General features: G+C 42.7%; 1 protein-coding gene across 2 annotated transcripts in view; it reads left to right on the top strand.

Annotated features, from left to right (window-relative positions):
- The window catches only part of LOC121545583 (nephrocystin-4), a 181,482-nt gene that overhangs the window by 111,753 nt on the left and 49,942 nt on the right, over window positions 1–19,787 (top strand). For both annotated transcript variants that reach the window (XM_041856236.2, XM_041856235.2), the window contains exons 15-17: window positions 4,554–4,741; window positions 7,728–7,888; window positions 9,879–10,047. In XM_041856236.2, coding sequence (XP_041712170.2) covers window positions 4,554–4,741; window positions 7,728–7,888; window positions 9,879–10,047 — 518 coding nt within the window. The remainder of the gene's footprint in view (window positions 1–4,553; window positions 4,742–7,727; window positions 7,889–9,878; window positions 10,048–19,787) is intronic.

Raw genomic sequence — 19,787 nt, 5'->3', positions numbered from 1 at the left:
AGTGCTAATACGCTCAGAGGGTGGTCATTTTAAGTTGTGTGAAATAGAAGAAAGTTGAGGACTTATTTAGATTAAATCTCTCTACCACCTATAGTTGATTTCTCGACTAGGACAAAAACTACATTCCTCTTGCTCTGAAAGAAAGTACATTTGGTCCCATCATCAAAACGCTGCTACGATATATTTTTTTTATCTCACTGCCAATCAGAACAAGCATGCTTTCTCATTGCACAGAAAATGTTACTAAAATAGTATTTTACCCCCGGTTACAGGGTTACAACAGGTTTTGATAGGGTAGGGCCAGATGAATCCATCCATGGTTGGAAAAGGTGTGATGCTGTAGGCCTATAGCTGCTAAGAGGGCACCTTTTCTATCAGCCTCTGTTTTATGTTTTTTTTATTAAGTGATTTAGCCCTCCTAAACCCAGAACCCTTGGTTTTAAGGAACTATAAAAAGGACGGGGATATGGGTAAAAAAAATGATTTTTGTTTCCAGGAACGAAGCTGTATGATTGACTGATCTGACTCTCTGATTCAATTTGATTTAATTACATGTTTAAATGGGTGTTATTAAATCCTAAATGTGCTTCTGCCACTGCACATGGATTGGTTCGGGAAAAAAATTATCATACTTGGCAGGAGCTCAGCGATGACATTCCAAGTAGAACGTAATATTAAAGTGAATATAATATATGCCTGAGTACTGTGTGGAGTAGCAGTCTTTATTATCACCCAAGGGGCAATTTGCTATGCAGAAAGTAGACAAATTCTGTACTCGGACAACATATAGAATATACAGTGGGGAAAAAAAATATTTAGTCAGCCACCAATTGTGCAAGTTCTCCCACTTAAAAAGATGAGAGAGGCCTGTAATTTTCATTTTCATTTTCAAAAATCCAGAAAATCACATTGTAGGATTTTTAATGAATTTATTTGCAAATTATGGTGGAAAATAAGTATTTGGTCACCTACAAACAAGCAAGATTTCTGGCTCTCACAGACCTGTAACTTCTTCTTTAAGAGGCTCCTCTGTCCTCCACTCGTTACCTGTATTAATGGCACCTGTTTGAACTTGTTATCAGTATAAAAGACACCTGTCCACAACCTCAAACAGTCACACTCCAAACTCCACTATGGCCAAGACCAAAGAGCTGTCAAAGGACACCAGAAACAAAATTGTAGACCTGCACCAGGCTGGGAAGACTGAATCTGCAATAGGTTAGCAGCTTGGTTTGAAGAAATCAACTGTGGGAGCAATTATTAGGAAATGGAAGACATACAAGACCACTGATAATCTCCCTCGATCTGGGGCTCCACGCAAGATCTCACCCTGTGGGGTCAAAATGATCACAAGAACGGTGAGCAAAAATCCCAGAACCACACAGGGGGACCTAGTGAATGACCTGCAGAGAGCTGGGACCAAAGTAACAAAGCCTACCATCAGTAACACACTACGCCGCCAGGGACTCAAATCCTGCAGTGCCAGACGTGTCCCCCTGCTTAAGCCAGTACATGTCCAGGCCCGTCTGAAGTTTGCTAGAGTGCATTTGGATGATCCAGAAGAGGATTGGGAGAATGTCATATGGTCAGATGAAACCAAAATATAACTTTTTGGTAAAAACTCAACTCGTCGTGTTTGGAGGACAAAGAATGCTGAGTTGCATCCAAAGAACACCATACCTACTGTGAAGCATGGGGGTGGAAACATCATGCTTTGGGGCTGTTTTTCTGCAAAGGGACCAGGACGACTGATCCGTATAAAGGAAAGAATGAATGGGGCCATGTATCGTGAGATTTTGAGTGAAAACCTCCTTCCATCAGCAAGGGCATTGAAGATGAAACGTGGCTGGGTCTTTCAGCATGACAATGATCCCAAACACACCGCCCGGGCAACGAAGGAGTGGCTTCGTAAGAAGCATTTCAAGGTCCTGGAGTGGCCTAGCCAGTCTCCAGATCTCAACCCCATAGAAAATCTTTGGAGGGAGTTGAAAGTCTGTGTTGCCCAGCGACAGCCCCAAAACATCACTGCTCTAGAGGAGATCTGCATGGAGGAATGGGCCAAAATACCAGCAACAGTGTGTGAAAACCTTGTGAAGACTTACAGAAAACTTTTGACCTGTGTCATTCAATCAATCAATCAATTTTATTTTATATAGGCCTTCGTACATCAGCTAATATCTCGAAGTGCTGTACAGAAACCCAGCCTAAAACCCCAAACAGCTAGTAATGCAGGTGTAGAAGCACGGTGGCTAGGAAAAACTCCCTAGAAAGGCCAAAACCTAGGAAGAAACCTAGAGAGGAACCAGGCTATGAGGGGTGGCCAGTCCTCTTCTGGCTGTGCCGGGTGGAGATTATAACAGAACCATACCAAGATGTTCAAAAATGTTCATAAGTGACAAGCATGGTCAAATAATAATCAGGAATAAATCTCAGTTGGCTTTTCATAGCCGATCATTAAGAGTTGAAAACAGCAGGTCTGGGACAGGTAGGGGTTCCATAACCGCAGGCAGAACAGTTGAAACTGGAATAGCAGCAAGGCCAGGCGGACTGGGGACAGCAAGGAGTCACCACGGCCGGTAGTCCCGACGTATGGTCCTAGGGCTCAGGTCTCTCAGTTGGCTTTTCATAGCCGATCATTAAGAGTTGAAAACAGCAGGTCTGGGACAGGTAGGGGTTTCGTAAACCGCAGGCAGAACAGTTGAAACTGGAATAGCAGCAAGGCCAGGCGGACTGGGGACAGCAAGGTGTCAGCATGCCCGGTAGTCCTGACGTATGGTCCTAGGGCTCAGGTTCTCAGAGAGAAGAGAGAACGAGAGAATTAGAGAGAGCATACTTAAATTCACACAGGACACTGGATAAGACAGGAGAAGTACTCCAGGTATAACCAACTAACCCCAGCCCCCCGACACATAAACTACTGCAGCATAAATACTGGAGGCTGAGACAGGAGCGGTCCGGAGACACTGTGGCCCCATCCGAAGAAACCCCGGACAGGGCCAAACAGGAAGGATATAACCCCACCCACTCTGCCAAAGCACAGCCCCCGCACCACTAGAGGGATATCCTCAACCACCAACTTACAATCCTGAGACAAGGTCGAGTATAGCCCACAGAGGTCTCCACCACAGCACAAACCAAGGGGGGCGCCAACCCAGACAGGAAGATCACGTCAGTAACTCAACCCACTCAAGTGACGCACCCCTCCTAGGGACGGCATGAAAGAGCACCAGCAAGCCAGTGACTCAGCCCCTGTAACAGGGTTAGAGGCAGAGTACCCCAGTGGAGAGAGGGGAACCGGCCCGGCAGAGACAGCAAGGGCTGTTCGTTGCTCCAGAGCCTTTCCGTTCACCTTCACACTCCTGGGCCAGACTACACTCAATCATATGACCTACTGAAGAGATAAGTCTTCAGTAAAGACTTAAAGGTTGAGACCGAGTCTGCGTCTCTCACATGGGTAGGCAGACTGTTCCATAAAAATGGAGATCTATAGGAGAAAGCCCTGCCTCCCGCTGTTTGCTTAGAAATTCTAGGGACAATTAGGAGGCCTGCGTCTTGTGACCGTAGCGTACGTATTGGTATGTACGGCAGGACCAACTCGGAAAGATAGGTAGGAGCAAGCCCATGTAACGCTTTATAGGTTAACAGTAAAACCTTGAAATCAGCCCTTGCCTTAACAGGAAGCCAGTGTAGGGAAGCTAGCACTGGAGTAATATGATCAAATTTCTTGGTTCTAGTCAGGATTCTAGCAGCCGTATTTAGCACTAACTGAAGTTTATTTAGTGCTTTATCCGGGTAGCCGGAAAGTAGAGCATTGCAGTAGTCATTGCCAACAAAGGGTATATAACAAAGTATTGAGAAACTTTTGTTATTGACCAAATACTTATTTTCCACCATAATTTGCAAATAAATTCATAAAAAATCCTACAATGTGATTTTCTGGAGAAAAAAATTCTAATTTTGTCTGTCGTAGTTGACGTGTACCTATGATGAAAATTACAGGCCTCTCTCATCTTTTTAAGTGGGAGAACTTGCACAATTGGTGGCTGACTAAATACTTTTTTTCCCCACTATATACAACATAAAGACTATAAATATAGCCAAGCAAAAATGTAAACAATTCATAAAAAATCAAGATGGCCTACTTTAACTGATATAGCCTTTAGCGTAATAGTAATAGTATAGTTTATTGAGAATAGTGAATGTGGTATACATTGTAGACTAAGTCAGGGTTAAAAACTGTGAATAGCACCTACTGTATGTTGGAGTACATAAAGTCTACGTCATATAACAGTAGGGTTTAGTGTGAATAGACGCTGTGTTGTAGTGTGTGAAGTAATGTTGTGTGAATAGTGTGCACTACAGTACATGCAGTTACATCATGTCATGTAAGGGTTTATAGTGTGCACAGGAGCTACAGAATGTCGCAGTATTTAAAGTAATAGTCAGTCTAAATACTGTACACTACAGTACATGAAGTCTACATCATGTAATGAAAGGGTTTAGCATAAATATACTTTGTAACCTTTGTTTCCTCTCTTCCTGTTTTCCCACAGGATACCACAACAGGGGGTGAGCAGCGACTGGCCAGACTCTGTCCATTTCACCTTCCAGCTCTACCGCTTCCCGCCAGTGACCACACAGCGCCTGAAACTACTGGGTATCGACAAGCTGCCGAAGAAATCTAGCGAGACGCCACCCTGTGTCCTGGCCATCATTAACAAGGATGGAACAGTCAACTCTGGTAAGGGGGGACCAGAGGAACCATTTTGAACTGTACTAACCAGACCTGAATTCAAAAACGATTTTAAAAAATGTCAAATACTTTAGCTGGGCTTGATTGAGCTTGCCTGGCGCAATGGAACCAGTAGAATAGTTGTGCTAACCTGCAAACCCCACCGATCTGGCACTCCAAGCAGGCTAAAGAAAAAACGAAAAGTATTTCAAATAGTATTTGAACCCATGTCTGTTGAATATACTAGAATACAACATCATTTTCATGTGATGATTTGCAAACACTCTTATTCAATCACAGAGCTCATTTTGATTGAATCATTCCTTTATTCATGCATAGGGCCTAACGAAACGGCCTAGATATTATTACCGGTACTGAGTGGGTTCATCCCAAATAGCACCCTTTCCCTATATAGTGCACCATTTCTGATCAGGCCCTATAGGGCTCTGATCAAAGGTAGTGCACTATATAGGGAATAGGGTGCCATTTGGAATGCAGTCCCTGAGTGATATTGAATGACACCCCTGCTCCTATCCCACGCCCACCTCCTTCTCTGCACCCACCCATGATGTGTGCCCAGAACATATTGTACATGATCATGAACACATTTACATATGTATGCAAGCTGCAAGTTTCCCTCTTTCTCTCTCTCTCTCTCTGTATAACTGTATTACAGATTTAGGATCTTAATTTGACCACTCTTTTGTTGCTGAGAATTTTCCTGCACATCAGGAAATCCAAACTTGTAGTGTATTTGAGTTTTAAAAAGGCTTCTAAATTTTGTAATTTCCACTTAAAATTTTGACTTGATTTGCCCTAACAAAAAATGTATCAACCCCTACAAAAATTGCCATTAATTTTAATTCACATTTCCTGTTGTTGCAGGATTTTTTTCCTGCTGTAGCAAACTGGCTCAAATTAAGATCCTACATCTGTAGCAACATGAGCAGGATCGAATTCTCTTTAGCATGCAAGATGTGTCTTCAAGCCTAAGATATCATAAAAGCTGCTTTTCTCGGAAGCTCTTAGACCAGACATGATGTACTGTACCATGGCAGCATGAAATATATACAGCAAGGTAGTACAGCTGCTAGTGACGTCGAGGGTGACATGGCTGCACCGAGGTGGCCTCGCACTACCTAGGTACCCAGCAGGCCACAGGGACTGAGAACATGAGTCATAGGGATTACATTTACATTTACGTCATTTAGCAGACGCTCTTATCCAGAGCGACTTACAAATTGATAACAGGGGATACATCCCAAATAGCACCCTATTCCCTATAGAGCCCAGGTCAAAAGTAATGCATGCACTACATAGGGAATAGGGTGCCAGGGCTTGTTGGGCTTTTCTTTTTCCGTTCACCATTGTGGGAATAAGATCATGTTCTTACATCTGCGTCTGGTCATTTTGTTATTTTTTATTTTATAAAAATGTTTTACCCCCTTTTCCTCCCCAATTTCAATCTTGTCTCATCGCTGCAACTCCCCAACGGGTTCAGGAGGCGAAGGTCGAGTCGTGCGTCCTCTGAAACATGACCCACCAATCTGCGCTTCTTAACACCCGCCCGCTTAACCCGGAAGCTAGCCGCACCAATGTGTCAGAGGAAACACTGTTCAACTGACGACCGAGGTCCGCCTGCAGGCGCAAGGAGTCGCTAGAGCGTGATGAGTGAAGTAAAGCCCCCCCGGCCAAACCCTCCCCTAACCCGAACGACGCTGGGCCAATTGTGCGCCGCCCTATGGGACTCCCGATCACGGCCGGTTGTGATACAGCCTGGGATCATTCCCAGGTCTGTAGTGACGCCTCTAGCATTGCGATGCAGTGCCTTAGACCGCTGCGCCACTCGGGAGGCCCCTGCGTCTGGTCTTTTGATTATTACTTTTTTTAACCCTTAATGAAACATTGGTGTAACCTTGGTATAACATTGATTGTTGATGGGGGGTTTGAAGGGTTGCTTTGGTGTTTGATGTGTTATGTACTAACGAGGCACTGTGTACGAGACGTTCGCACCTTGCTTCAATACACACAGGCAAACACGAGCACACACACACACAAATTCATTAGATTAATCGGAATTCGATGCCTTAAATAGGCCATTTTCAAATCATTAGCCTAATTTAATGTGAGCTCTTATCCTGAATTGACCTTATAGGACCGTATGTGTGTGTGCACTAGGGCTGGGAATTACCAGGGAGCTCACAATGCGATATTATCACGATACTTAGGTGCCGATACGATATGTATTGCAATTCTCACGATTCTATATATATATTGCGATTCAATACTGTGATTTTATTGCGATTTGATGTTTCAAACATATTACTCACCATATGTCTTCTGCAGAGGGACAAGAGAGCGCCATGAGAACAAGTTTTGATCAGTCATGGAAATAAAAGTGCTGAAAACAAATTGGCTCCCTATTTAAAAAGAAGCTGGAGAACATTTTACATTTACATTTTAGTCATTTAGCAGACGCTCTTATCCAGAGCGACTTACATGAGCAATTAGGGTTAAGTGCCTTGCTCAAGGGCACATCGACAGATTTTCACCTAGTCGGCTCGGGGATTAGAACCAGCGACCTTTCGGTTACTGGCACAACGCTCTTAACCACTAAGCTACCTGCCGCCCAGGTACAGCCAACTAGCGCAAAAATAATATTGCGATATTGTCAAAACGATATGATATATCGTCAAAAACAATATCCCGATATGTAACTATAGATTTTTCCCCCATCACTAGTGTGCACATGCACATGTGAGTTAGTATGAGTCCATATGAGTGTGTATGCTTTCTCTGTGTTTAAATGTGTAAATGTGTACGTATTCGTGTGTCCCTCCCCCCTCCTCATTGTGGTGTATCATTCATAGAAATAGAATTACTACTATGGGTACACTAAATATGGCCGCCGGACCACCCATTACAGAGCCATTGACTTGAATGGGGATGCGGTTCTAGTAATTTTATCTTCATGGTATCATTTCCCTCTTCCCAGGCTCCCCGGGGCACCAGCTGCAGTTCCGTGTGGACGGGGCGTTCTTGCAGCCGGGCGAGAGACGCTGGTTCCTGCGCTACCTGGCCCTGCACACTCTGCAGGTGGACGTGTGGGACAGCCAATCCCTCCTGCTTATCGGCTCCACAGCCCTGGGGCTCAAGGTACAGTAAGACAGAGGTTGAAGGTCAATGCCTATTAGCCTCACCTCACATGGTCAGATGGCACACTCTGACTGGCAGTTGTCCTTGTTTGTTTCTACCACACATGACACCCTATATTTCACTATATCTAGCCTGGGTGCCAGTCGGTTTCTGCTCTCTTGCCAACTCCTTATGGAGCTAAGAGCAGAAACAGACTGGCACACTGGCTATCGCACTACTTTTGACCAGGCTCACCCAATTTGCCATAAAGTGCTCTACTTTTGGCCAGACTCATCCCATTTGCCATAGTGGTATATACAATGCAACACTTTTGGTCAGAGCCATTGTGAGATATTTTTAATTGAATGGAATATTTATGTCCAGTAGGGCTGACCCCAATTAGTCGACTGGTGGATTTTTGGTCGATAGGCTGTTTGTCGACCCTAAAAAAATTTTTGTCGAGCATTAGAAAAGATATACAAAATGTATGGCACACGAGACACCTGTCTAATTCGTTCCCATCTCAGTGAACTAATCCATTGCGGAGGCCGAGACTAATCCATTGTGGAGGCCGCGGGGATGGCAGAATCCAAGAAGAAGAGGAGTGTGGCTAAGATTACACAATGTCTCTCTCCAGAATGCGCTCTCTCCCATCAATTTGTGCACATTCACTGTTTCATAACTTAATTGTGTGAATTGTTTGCATTTGATTGTTAGTCTATCAATTCCCCATTACCTACATCACCAGTAGTACATTTACCGTTAATTCCTATAATCTCTAATCTACAAGGTTTGTTTGGTTACAGTAATTTCAGTTAATGCATTCAATATATTTTTATTCCAGTCTGTTACCGTTCTCATTGTCAGACTGGACATGTTGTTTGCAGAGCGCACAACCTATGCTACACTTGTGAGAAACAAGTTTTGGTTTTGGTCAGTCAGTGCTAAGCAGACTTATGGAATTGTTTTAAGATGGTCATACGATGGATCATTTAGCTATTTGATTTTGAATTTTTTTACACATTTTATCCCTTTTTTGGGGTAGGCACAAAACTACCTTCATACTTCAGTTCGTTTTTAAATCCGGTACCTTCAGACGAGTCCTGTGAAACTTGTGGGTGTCAAAACGGAGAACACCATCGTGTCCGTGAGAATCTCCCCTTACCACAGTGGGGTCCCATTAGTTTGTAGCCCAATCGGTTCGGAAGCTACCAAACAGAAGTTGGCACATCGACGGTACTGACTTCAGACAAGTCTCCTGACACGGGGAACACCATCGTGTTCATGAGAGTCTCGCCTTTCCATAGAGTGGTCATAATAGTTTGTAGGTCAAACCGTTCTGACGTTTTCGTGAGAAGACCGGTTTTCGGGATGTCTCATGGTCTGACAAACACTGCTCTAGCTTTGCCACTGACTCCTCGTGTAGCCTATTACCGGCAACTTCAGGAGAGTAACGGCAGAATCTGCGAAAGCCAGTAGGAGCGGAAGACGGATGGTCGGGTCAGGTTAAGGTTTTTATCTTCTGGTTATCTTGATCTGCCTCTCCTGTCTCTGTGCAGCATATGTTGCATCAGTAGTTTAATAATAATAATAATAATAATATGCCATTTAGCAGACGCTTTTATCCAAAGCGACTTACAGTCATGCGTGCATACATTTTTTTGTGTATGGGTGGTCCCGGGGATCGAACCCACTACCTTGGCGTTACAAGCGCCGCGCTCTACCAGCTGAGCTACAGAGGACCACGAGTTTGGCTGGTGTTGTGTCTCCGCGCAGCGTATGTTGTGTCAGGGCCATTCTGCCTGATTGTTTGGATCTGAACGCGCCCCTATCTCTGCCCCCGATCTCTGAACGCGCCCCTATATTGTTGTGTCTCTGAACGCTCCTCTGTGTCTCCGCACAGAATATGTTGTGTCAGGGCCGTCCTGTTTGTTTGTTTGTGTTGTGTCTCTAAGCGCCCTATCTTGTTGTGTCTCTGAACGTGCCCCTGCATCTCTGTGTCTTCATTCAGCATATGTTGAGGCAGGGCCGTCCGGCTGTACAGGCCACTCATGAGCTGGAGGTCATCACCACAGAGTACATGGGCGAAGGCGTGCCGGTGAGCCTGCACCGGGCCCCCACCCCTATCAGCGTCTTCACCACCATCAAGGGTCGGCTCCATCTGCGCCTGGGCAACGTGGGTAAGGGCGAGAGCACTGCATTTATTACTGAAGTATATCCATCTACTCTTCTATCCATCCATCACTCTTGATTGTCTCACCTTTTTACTATCAATTACGATGAATTGTGTTACAGTTGTAACCAGGTATCAATAACAGGAAACATAAACTAGAACAGTGAAGTGGTACGGTTGGTGAGGCGTTGCGCTCCACAGAGAGTTAAGGTAGAAGTAAGTACACCGACTCTATTTCCCTTCAACACATGGTTGGCTGAGTTTTAGGAAGAGCACACTCACACTGTCTACCAGGACAATATGGAAAGGGATAAGGAGTCTGGAGAGCACACGTACTGTAACTAACTACAGACTTGGATGGGAGCACACAGTAGTAAGGCTTGATTGGATTTCACTTACGCTACAGTACAATGTATGCTTGGGTGACATTGGGTGAGAGCGTTGTAGTCTATGTGTTGGACTTACACTAGTTTTGAGACACAACGTCCGCGTGTCAAGCAGTTATCCAATTGAAGTGTTTAAGCCCTACGGTGTCACGGCAGCTGTTGATAGTTTTGCCGTTCATCGTCGTAAGAAATAATACCCACTCATAAACAGTACATATCACCGTCGGGCCTCGAAAAGCCCAATTTTCCAACAGAGTAAATTGTGGTTCTAATACGACTCGCTTCCTCCCTGCTTATCTCCTAAAGCAGGGTAAGAGCGCGGTGAGAAATTGGAAACGTCTGGCATGTAATTTCCAATCAAGACTTAGATATCCATCAGGCCCGGCTCTGTCTCCCAGCAGCCGACAGTTGGAATCAATTTACAGACGAGGATGCCCATGAATCAGCCCTGTGCACACCGAGCACCTCCATCTCTCCCTCTCTAGCGCCCTCTCTTTCTCTTCCTCTCTCCCTCTCTCCCTGTCTCTGAAGCTCTCTCTCTCTAGCTGTTTCACTCCCTACCTACCTCACTCACTCTCTCTTGTCCTCTCTCTAGCTCACTCCATCTCTTTCTCTCTCTTGCTAACTCTAATTCTCTCTCCATCCCCCCCTTCCTCTGTTGGCTCTCATCAAGCCTTAATGAATCTCTCATCTTATTTGATCCTCTGTGAGAGATTGTCATTAGCGTGTTTGAGGGAGAGCTGGATTGACCTAATGCCAAGACAGATGGAGGTGGTGAAGAGAGTGTTCTGTTCTGTTAGGGGCCCTGGTGAGCTTCACTCTTTCTCAGCACAGTACCCCAATAACGATGGGGGGGTATCTCTCAGAGTGGAAACGAGAGAGAGACAGGGGTGGGAAGAGTGAAGGAAAGAGAGAGACTGAGAGAGATCGAGGAGGTGGAGCGAGAGAAGACCAAAAAGTTCAGAGAGAATAGGGGGGAGTGTTTGAACTAGTTATGGCTGAGGCTGTGCTTTGGTGTTTTAATGTCTTGGTTGTTTTGTTGGTGATTTGTTTTCGGTAGCTCTATTGTTACATCATATGATGATTGGTGGTACCTGTGTTGTATGTAGCCTGGTCACAGATATATTTGCTATTGTTAACTCCATTGCTGTCATTGTCAAGCCAAACAGTTGTCTAGAGAGCAGAAACAGCCTGGCACCCATACTATGTTATATGCGTGTGTCATCTGGATTTTGGTTAATGAAAATGTCTACATTCCTGTATGCTCCTGAAGTCACTGGTTAGTTAAGCGGCCATCTCTCTGTTCTAATTTTATGGCTTTCGTTCATGCGTGCTATTAATCATGTCTTTCCTACAGCCTGCTTGGAATTAATCAGAATTAGCCTTTATTGGAAACAAAGTCAAATCAAAGTTTATTTGTTGCATACACAGTTGAGCAGATGTTATAGTGATAGATAGATATATACAGTGCATTCAGAAAGTATTTAAACCCTTTGACTTTTTCCACATTTTGTTATGTTACAGCCTTATTCTAAAATGGATTAAATCGTTTTTACCCCCTCATCAATCTACACACAATACCCCATAATGACAAAGCAAAAACTGTTTTTTTGAAAATGTATATAACATTTACATAAGTATTCAGACACTTTGTTGACGCACCTTTGGCAGCGATTACAGCCTTGAGTCTTCTTGGGTATGATGCTACAAGCTTGGCACACCTGTATTTGGGGAGTTTCTCCCATTCTTCTCTGCAGATCCTCTCAAGCTCTGTCAGGTTGGATGGGGAGCGTCGCTTCACAGCTATTTTCAGGTCTCTCCAGAAATGTTTGATTGGGTTCAAGTGATCAGAAGTATGTGGACACCTGCTCGTCGAACATCTCATTCCAAAAACATGGGCATTAATATGGAGTTGGTCCGCCCTTTGCTGCTATAACATCCTCCACTCTTCTGGGAAGGCTTTCCACTAGATGTTGGAACATTGCTGCGGGTACTTGCTTCCATTCAGCCAGCTCCACAGCGGAGATTGGAGTATCTGTCCATAGGACCACTTTAAGCCGTACACTCCACAGAGCTGGGCTTTACAGAAGAGTGGCCAGAAAAAAGCCATTGCTTAAAGAAATTAATAAGCAAACACGTTTGGTGTTCGCCAAAAGGCATGTGGGAGACGCCCCAAACATATGAATAGTTATGCACGCTCAAGTTTTCAGTTTTCTTGTCTTATTTCTTGTTTATTTCTTGTTTATTTTGCATCTTCAAAGTGGTAGGCATGTTGTGTAAATCAAATGATACAACCCCCCCAAAAAAATCTTTTCCACATTCATTGTTGGGAAAGGCCCGTATGTAAGCATTTCACTGTTAGTCTACACCTGTTGTTTACAAAACATTTGATTTGATTTGGTGTGATTGTGGTAACGTACAGGAACTCAAGCCCTTTTGTTCTCCCGATCTGTAATACCTCACCATAAAATGCAGACCGTATTACCTCAGAGATAAAGAAATTAGGTCATTGTCACTGCCGTGTATATTTCCCCCCGAAGCCAAATCTCAAGGAACTACACTGGATTATGTGCAAACTGGAAATCGCATTTCTAGAGGCCTCATTTATTGTAGCTTGGGACTTTAAAGTGGAACTGACAGTGTTTCTGTTCATATACACCACCAGGAAGAATGACACCTTTTTTGGGGGGGACAAGCGAGCATATAGTCATTTTCACATTTTCATACTTTCATAGAATGTTTTTTTTTGTTTTAGGGGGTAGATCAGCTTTAATATTTCAGATAGATTGTAACTTCCATCAATGTAATTGTCTGCATCACTTCCAATCCCCCATATGTTTTTTTCTCTCGCAAATATATATATACATACATATATATATATATATATATATATATATATATATATATATATATATACAGTGGGGGAAAAAAGTATTTAGTCAGCCACCAATTGTGCAAGTTCTCCCACTTAAAAAGATGAGAGAGGCCTGTAATTTTCATCATAGGTACACGTCAACTATGACAGACAAAATGAGAAAAAAAATCCAGAAAATCACATTGTAGGATTTTTTATTAATTTATTTGCAAATTATGGTGGAAAATAAGTATTTGGTCAATAACAAAAGTTTCTCAATACTTTGTTATATACCCTTTGTTGGCAATGACACAGGTCAAACGTTTTCTGTAAGTCTTCACAAGGTTTTCACACACTGTTGCTGGTATTTTGGCCCATTCCTCCATGCAGATCTCCTCTAGAGCAGTGATGTTTTGGGGCTGTCGCTGGGCAACACGGACTTTCAACTCCCTCCAAAGATTTTCTATGGGGTTGAGATCTGGAGACTGGCTAGGCCACTCCAGGACCTTGAAATGCTTCTTACGAAGCCACTCCTTTGTTGCCCGGGCGGTGTGTTTGGGATCATTGTCATGCTGAAAGACCCAGCCACGTTTCATCTTCAATGCCCTTGCTGATGGAAGGAGGTTTTCACTCAAAATCTCACGATACATGGCCCCATTCATTCTTTCCTTTACACGGATCAGTCGTCCTGGTCCCTTTGCAGAAGAACAGCCCCAAAGCATGATGTTTCCACCCCCATGCTTCACAGTAGGTATGGTGTTCTTTGGATGCAACTCAGCATTCTTTGTCCTCCAAACACGACGAGTTGAGTTTTTACCAAAAAGTTATATTTTGGTTTCATCTGACCATATGACATTCTCCCAATCCTCTTCTGGATCATCCAAATGCACTCTAGCAAACTTCAGACGGGCCTGGACATGTACTGGCTTAAGCAGGGGGACACGTCTGGCACTGCGGGATTTGAGTCCCTGGCGGCGTAGTGTGTTACTGATGGTAGGCTTTGTTACTTTGGTCCCAGCTCTCTGCAGGTCATTCACTAGGTCCCCCCGTGTGGTTCTGGGATTTTTGCTCACCGTTCTTGTGATCATTTTGACCCCACGGGGTGAGATCTTGCAAGCTCCCTCCAAAGATGTTCTATTGGGTTCAGGTTTGGCTAGGCCACTCCAGGACCTTGAGATGCTTCTTACGGAGCCACTCCTTAGTTGCCCTGGCTGTATGTTTCAGGTCGTTGTCATGCTGGAAGACCTTCTCCCATTCCTCCTCTGGATCATCCAGATGGTCATTCGCAAACTTCAGACGGGCCTGGACATGCGCTGGCTTGAGCAGGGGGACCTTGAGTGCGCTGCAGGATTTTAATCCATGACGGTGTAGTGTGTTACTAATGGTTTTCTTTGAGACTGTGGTCCCAGCTCTCTTCAGGTCATTGACCAGGTCCTGCCGTGTAGTTCTGGGCTGATCCCTCACCTTCCTCATGATCATTGATGCCCCACGAGGTGAGATCTTGCATGGAGCCCCAGACCGAGGGTGATTGACCGTCATCTTGAACTTCCATTTTCTAATAATTGCGCCAACAGTTGTTGCCTTCTCACCAAGCTGCTTGCCTATTGTCCTGTAGCACATCCCAGCCTTGTGCAGGTCTACAATTTTATCCCTGATGTCCTTACACAGCTCTCTGGTCTTGGCCATTGTGGAGAGGAGAGTCTGTTTGATTGAGTGTGTGGACAGGTGTATTTTATACAGGTAACGAGTTCAAACAGATGCAGTTAATACAGGTAATGAGTGGAGAACAGGAGGGCTTCTTAAAGAAAAACTAACAGGTCTGTGAGAGCCGGAATTCTAACTGGTTCGTAGGTGATCAAATACTTATGTCATGCAATAAAATGCAAATTATTTACTTAAAAATCATACAATGTGATTTTCTGGATTTCTGTTTTAGATTCCGTCTCTCACAGTTGAAGTGTACCTATGATAAAAATTACAGACCTCTACATGCTTTGTAAGTAGGAAAACCTGCAAATTCGGCAGTGTATCAAATACTTGTTCTCCCCACTGTATATACTTATTATGGACACTGTTGTTATTAGTTGTTGTTATTAGTCCCATCCTTCAGCTCCATTCAACACCTCCCATCTATCTTGTAACACCATCCATATTGGATTTCTATTTGCCATATATTTTTCAACTGTACTGTGATGTTTTACAAAGGTTCTGAACCTTTCTATTCTCATTGTTTCTGAATTGAATATAAACATTTTTGCTAAAAGTATTATTATATTATTGATCGATTGACTATGACTTTTCAGATCACCCAGTAGTGCTATCTGCAGGGTTAGCTCCAGGTAAATATTGCAATCCTTTAGCCATTCCTGGACCTGTGTCCAAAAACAAGCTACAAATGGACAGTACCAAAACAAATGATCTAATGATTCTGTCTCTTCGCAGTAAAATCTGCAGAGCTGGGAAGATTGTATCCCCCATATAAATAACATTATATTGGTAGTAATCATTTTATATAATAATTTAAATTGAAAAATTCTAAGTTTTGAATCCGGCATCGTTTTGCGTATATCAATTCATAAACACTATGCCATGGAATCGGTATGTCAAAAATCTCTTCCCAACTATTTTGCAATCTATATGGGACGGCTGTCAAACCTTTGGTCCTTAAATGAAACTGGTATACTTTTTTATTTGTCATAATTTTCTTTAACCAATTATATTCTTTAATGCAAGGCCGACAGACAAGTTCCTTACTTTTTCCCCCTTCCACTTTCCTTTTCCATTTTTGCGGTAATGCTGCAATTATTTGGTTGTAATTTTGGGTAGAGCAGACATTTCCATATGTTTTTGTTAGCTGCATGTGCGACATAACTCCACCAGTCCTACCGATAATATCATTTACGAAGATTATACCTTTTTTAAACATTTTGTCAAAAAAAAAGTTGTTTTAATCAATTAGTATATTCGAGTTTAACCACAATATTTGTTGCATTATTTGTTCTGTCGTTTCTGGAGGATTAAATTGAAATTGCAACCAACTTTCTATGGCTTGTTTTAGAAATAGTGATATTTGGGAGATTATTTCCTTTTCAAATAACTTAAAGTGAGAGGTTGTAATCTGAATAAAGGGAAAAAGGCCATTCTTGAACATTGGGTGAGACAATCTTACTAATTTGCTAGAGAACCAGTTCAGATTTAAGTATAACTTTTGTATGACTGAAGCTTTTAGTGAAAGGTCTAATGCTTTAATATTTAATAATTTCTGTCCTCCGAATTCATATTAATTATATAAATAGGCCCGTTTAATTTTGTCTGGCTTGCCGTTCCAAATAAAATTGAATATTTTTTTCTCATATAATTAAAAAAACAGTTTGCTAGGCGTAGGCAAGACCATAAGCAAATAGGTAAACTGGGATAATACTAAAGAGTTAATCAGGGTGATCAGCAAGATCTTATCTATTTTTGCTAACTTTCTATTAAAATGTATTGGAGTGAGATCATTTATTTCATTTGGGATATGTATTCTGAGTATATCCACATCACCATCAGACCATTTTATTGGTAAACTACATGGTAATGTAAAAATTGTATTTTTTAGTGATCCAATACGTGATATAGTACATTTATCATAATTTGGTTGTAATCCAGAGAGGTTAGAAATTGTATCTAGATCCTCTATGAGGCTGTGGAGGGATTCAAGTTGTGCATTTAAAAGAAAACATGAATCATCAGCGTACAATGACACCTTTGTTTTTAAGCCCTGGATTTCTAATCCCTTGATATTATTGTTGGATCTGATTTTAATAGCTAACTTCTCGATGGCAATAATAAATAGATATGCCGATAGTGGACAACCTTGTTTCACTCCTCTTGACAGTTTAAAACTTTCGGAGAAATAGCCATTATTTACAATTTTACACCTAGGGTTACTATACATGATTTTAACCCAATTTATAAGAGATTGTCCAAAATTGAAATGCTCCAGGTATTTATATATAAACCCCAGTCGTACTTTATCAAATGGCTTTTCGAAGTTTGCTATGGTTTCCCAGATTTTTCATAGTGTTCTATTGTTTCCAGTACTTGCCTTATATTATCTCCAATGTATCGCCCATGTAAAAAACCTGTCTGATTAGAATGAATAATGTCCGACAATACCTTTTTACTTTCATAGAATGTTTGTGAATGACGTAGAGTAAGGCATTTGTGAAAATATATTGTAATATAGAGTGGGAAATCGGCCGTGTGTTTGGACAATTAATAGACACTGCAGTAAATGAAACCTAATTAAAGCATCTGTCTTGTCCAGGACCGGACTATACAAAAACTGGTGTACAAGAGCCAATCAGAGCTACAGTAGGCCTATATGCAAATAAGCCATTTGCCACACGGTCCTGCCATCATTCACTTTGAACTGGGCTGTTTTTTTTAAGGCAGTAGCAACAGCGTGACTTTAGATCATTAGAAAGCATTCGCCAAAAGCCACAAAATACACCTGAATGGATTTCTGCAACTATGTAAATACCATGGGAGTCCTCTTACATTTGGGAACTTTACTGTCCTATTGATCAAACAATCATGAACACGTAGGCCATCTCTCCTTCAGTTGCCTATGCACATCAACAACAAGATCAACAACTGTTAGCCAGAGGTAGATGAGCTAAAATCTAACGAGGGAACCGTAGATAAACCCTCTCAAAGTCTTTCAGCTTGTAGTTGGCCGTCAAAAATTCACTGATAAATGATGGGGAATAGTAGCCTGCTCACCCTTCGGCAGCTTGCCTGCCAATGCATGCTTGTCCCAACCCACGTTTTGACAACTGAATGGGAACTTTCCTGCCTGCTCGCCCATTTGATCTATGCCAAATACATTTGATTGACAACTTAGAGATATGCTAACTGTGAATAACAGTTGTTCAAGTTCAGCAGAGCTAGCTAGGAAAGTGATTCACATTTCTTGCTAGCTAACCAAAGGACACCTGCATCTCTAGCTATAGCCACAGAAAAACGATGGGGCTAGGGTCCGTGTTTTTAAAAAGCTACATAAATAGATAAGCTAGCCTATTAGCCACATTATGACTGACTTGTGATCATTGCCCTTGCTAGTTTGATTGTATTGACATTCCCAGCCTTGGTTACATTTGTTAGTTTCTGTCAAAAATATTCAGTCATTGAAACTGAAACAGTGCATCCCGAATGGCTGGAGGTAGCAAACGATGTACCAGGCCAGCTGTGATTTACAACCTGAGAGCAATATTTGTTGGACTACCAAGAAATGTATTGATGAATTATGTCCCCTGTAGCTCAGTTGGTAGAGCATGGCCCTTGCAACACCAGGGTTGTGGGTTCGTTTCCCACGGGGGGCCAATATGAAAATGTATGCACTCACTAACTGTAAGTCGCTCTGGATAAGAGTGTCTGCTAAATGACTAAAATGTAAAATGTAAACATGAATAATGTATTGAACTGCATCTATCTATTCTGGCCAACAATACTTTACTCTACGTCATGGACATTTTGGTCAATTTTTTTATATTTTTTTAAACCTCTTAAAGTGGGAATTGGATATATTTGACTGATATTATGATTGTTTGTTCTGACAACACATCTCCTGTGCTACATGCACATCACTGACTCTAGATCATTGCTACTCTCCCATCCAGGACGGCTACAAGGCCCTCCCCTGCCATCCCTTCGGCAAATCCGATCACACCACCATTCTGCTCCTCCCCACCTATAAGGGAAGCACCCGTGGTAAGAACTGTTCAGCGTTGGTCTGACCAATCGGAATCTGTGCTTCAAGATTGTTTTGATCACGCGGACTGGAACATTCTCCGGGTCGCCTCTGAGAAAAGTAGCGACGTATACTCTGACTTGGTGACTGGGTTCATCAGGAAGTGCATAGAGGATGTTGTTCCCACTGTGACAATTAGAACTCATCCAAACCAAAAACTGTGGATAGATGGCAACATTCGCGCAAAACTGAAAGCGCAAACCACTGCATTTAACCATGGCAAGGTGACTGGAAATATGGACGCGTGCAAACTATGACCTCCGTAAGGCAATCAGAGGCAAAACGACAGTACAGGGACATAGTGGAGTCGCAATTCAATGGCTCGGACTCGAGACTTACAGTACCAGTCACAGGTTTTGACACGTCTACTCATTCAAGGGTTTTTCTTTATTTTCACTATTTTCTACATTGTAAAAACTATGAAATAACACATGCAATCATGTAGTAACCAAAAAAGTGTTAAACAAATCAAAATATATTTGAGATTCTTCAAAGTAGCCACCCTTTGCCTTGATGACAGCTATGCACACTCTTGGCATTCTCTCAACCAGCTTCACCTGGATTGCTTTTCCAACAGTCTTGAAGGAGTTCCCACATATGCTGAGCACTTGTTGGCTGTTTTTCCTTCACTCTGCGGTCCAACTCATCCCAAACCATCTCAATTGGGTTGAGGTCTGGTGATTGTAGAGGCCAGGTCATCTGATGCAGCCTGC

The sequence above is a fragment of the Coregonus clupeaformis genome, chromosome 30 (assembly GCF_020615455.1).
Source record: "Coregonus clupeaformis isolate EN_2021a chromosome 30, ASM2061545v1, whole genome shotgun sequence".
Lineage (NCBI taxonomy): Eukaryota > Metazoa > Chordata > Actinopteri > Salmoniformes > Salmonidae > Coregonus > Coregonus clupeaformis.
The sequence above is the reverse complement of the archived record's forward strand: the minus strand, read 5'-3'. Positions and strand labels throughout refer to the sequence as shown.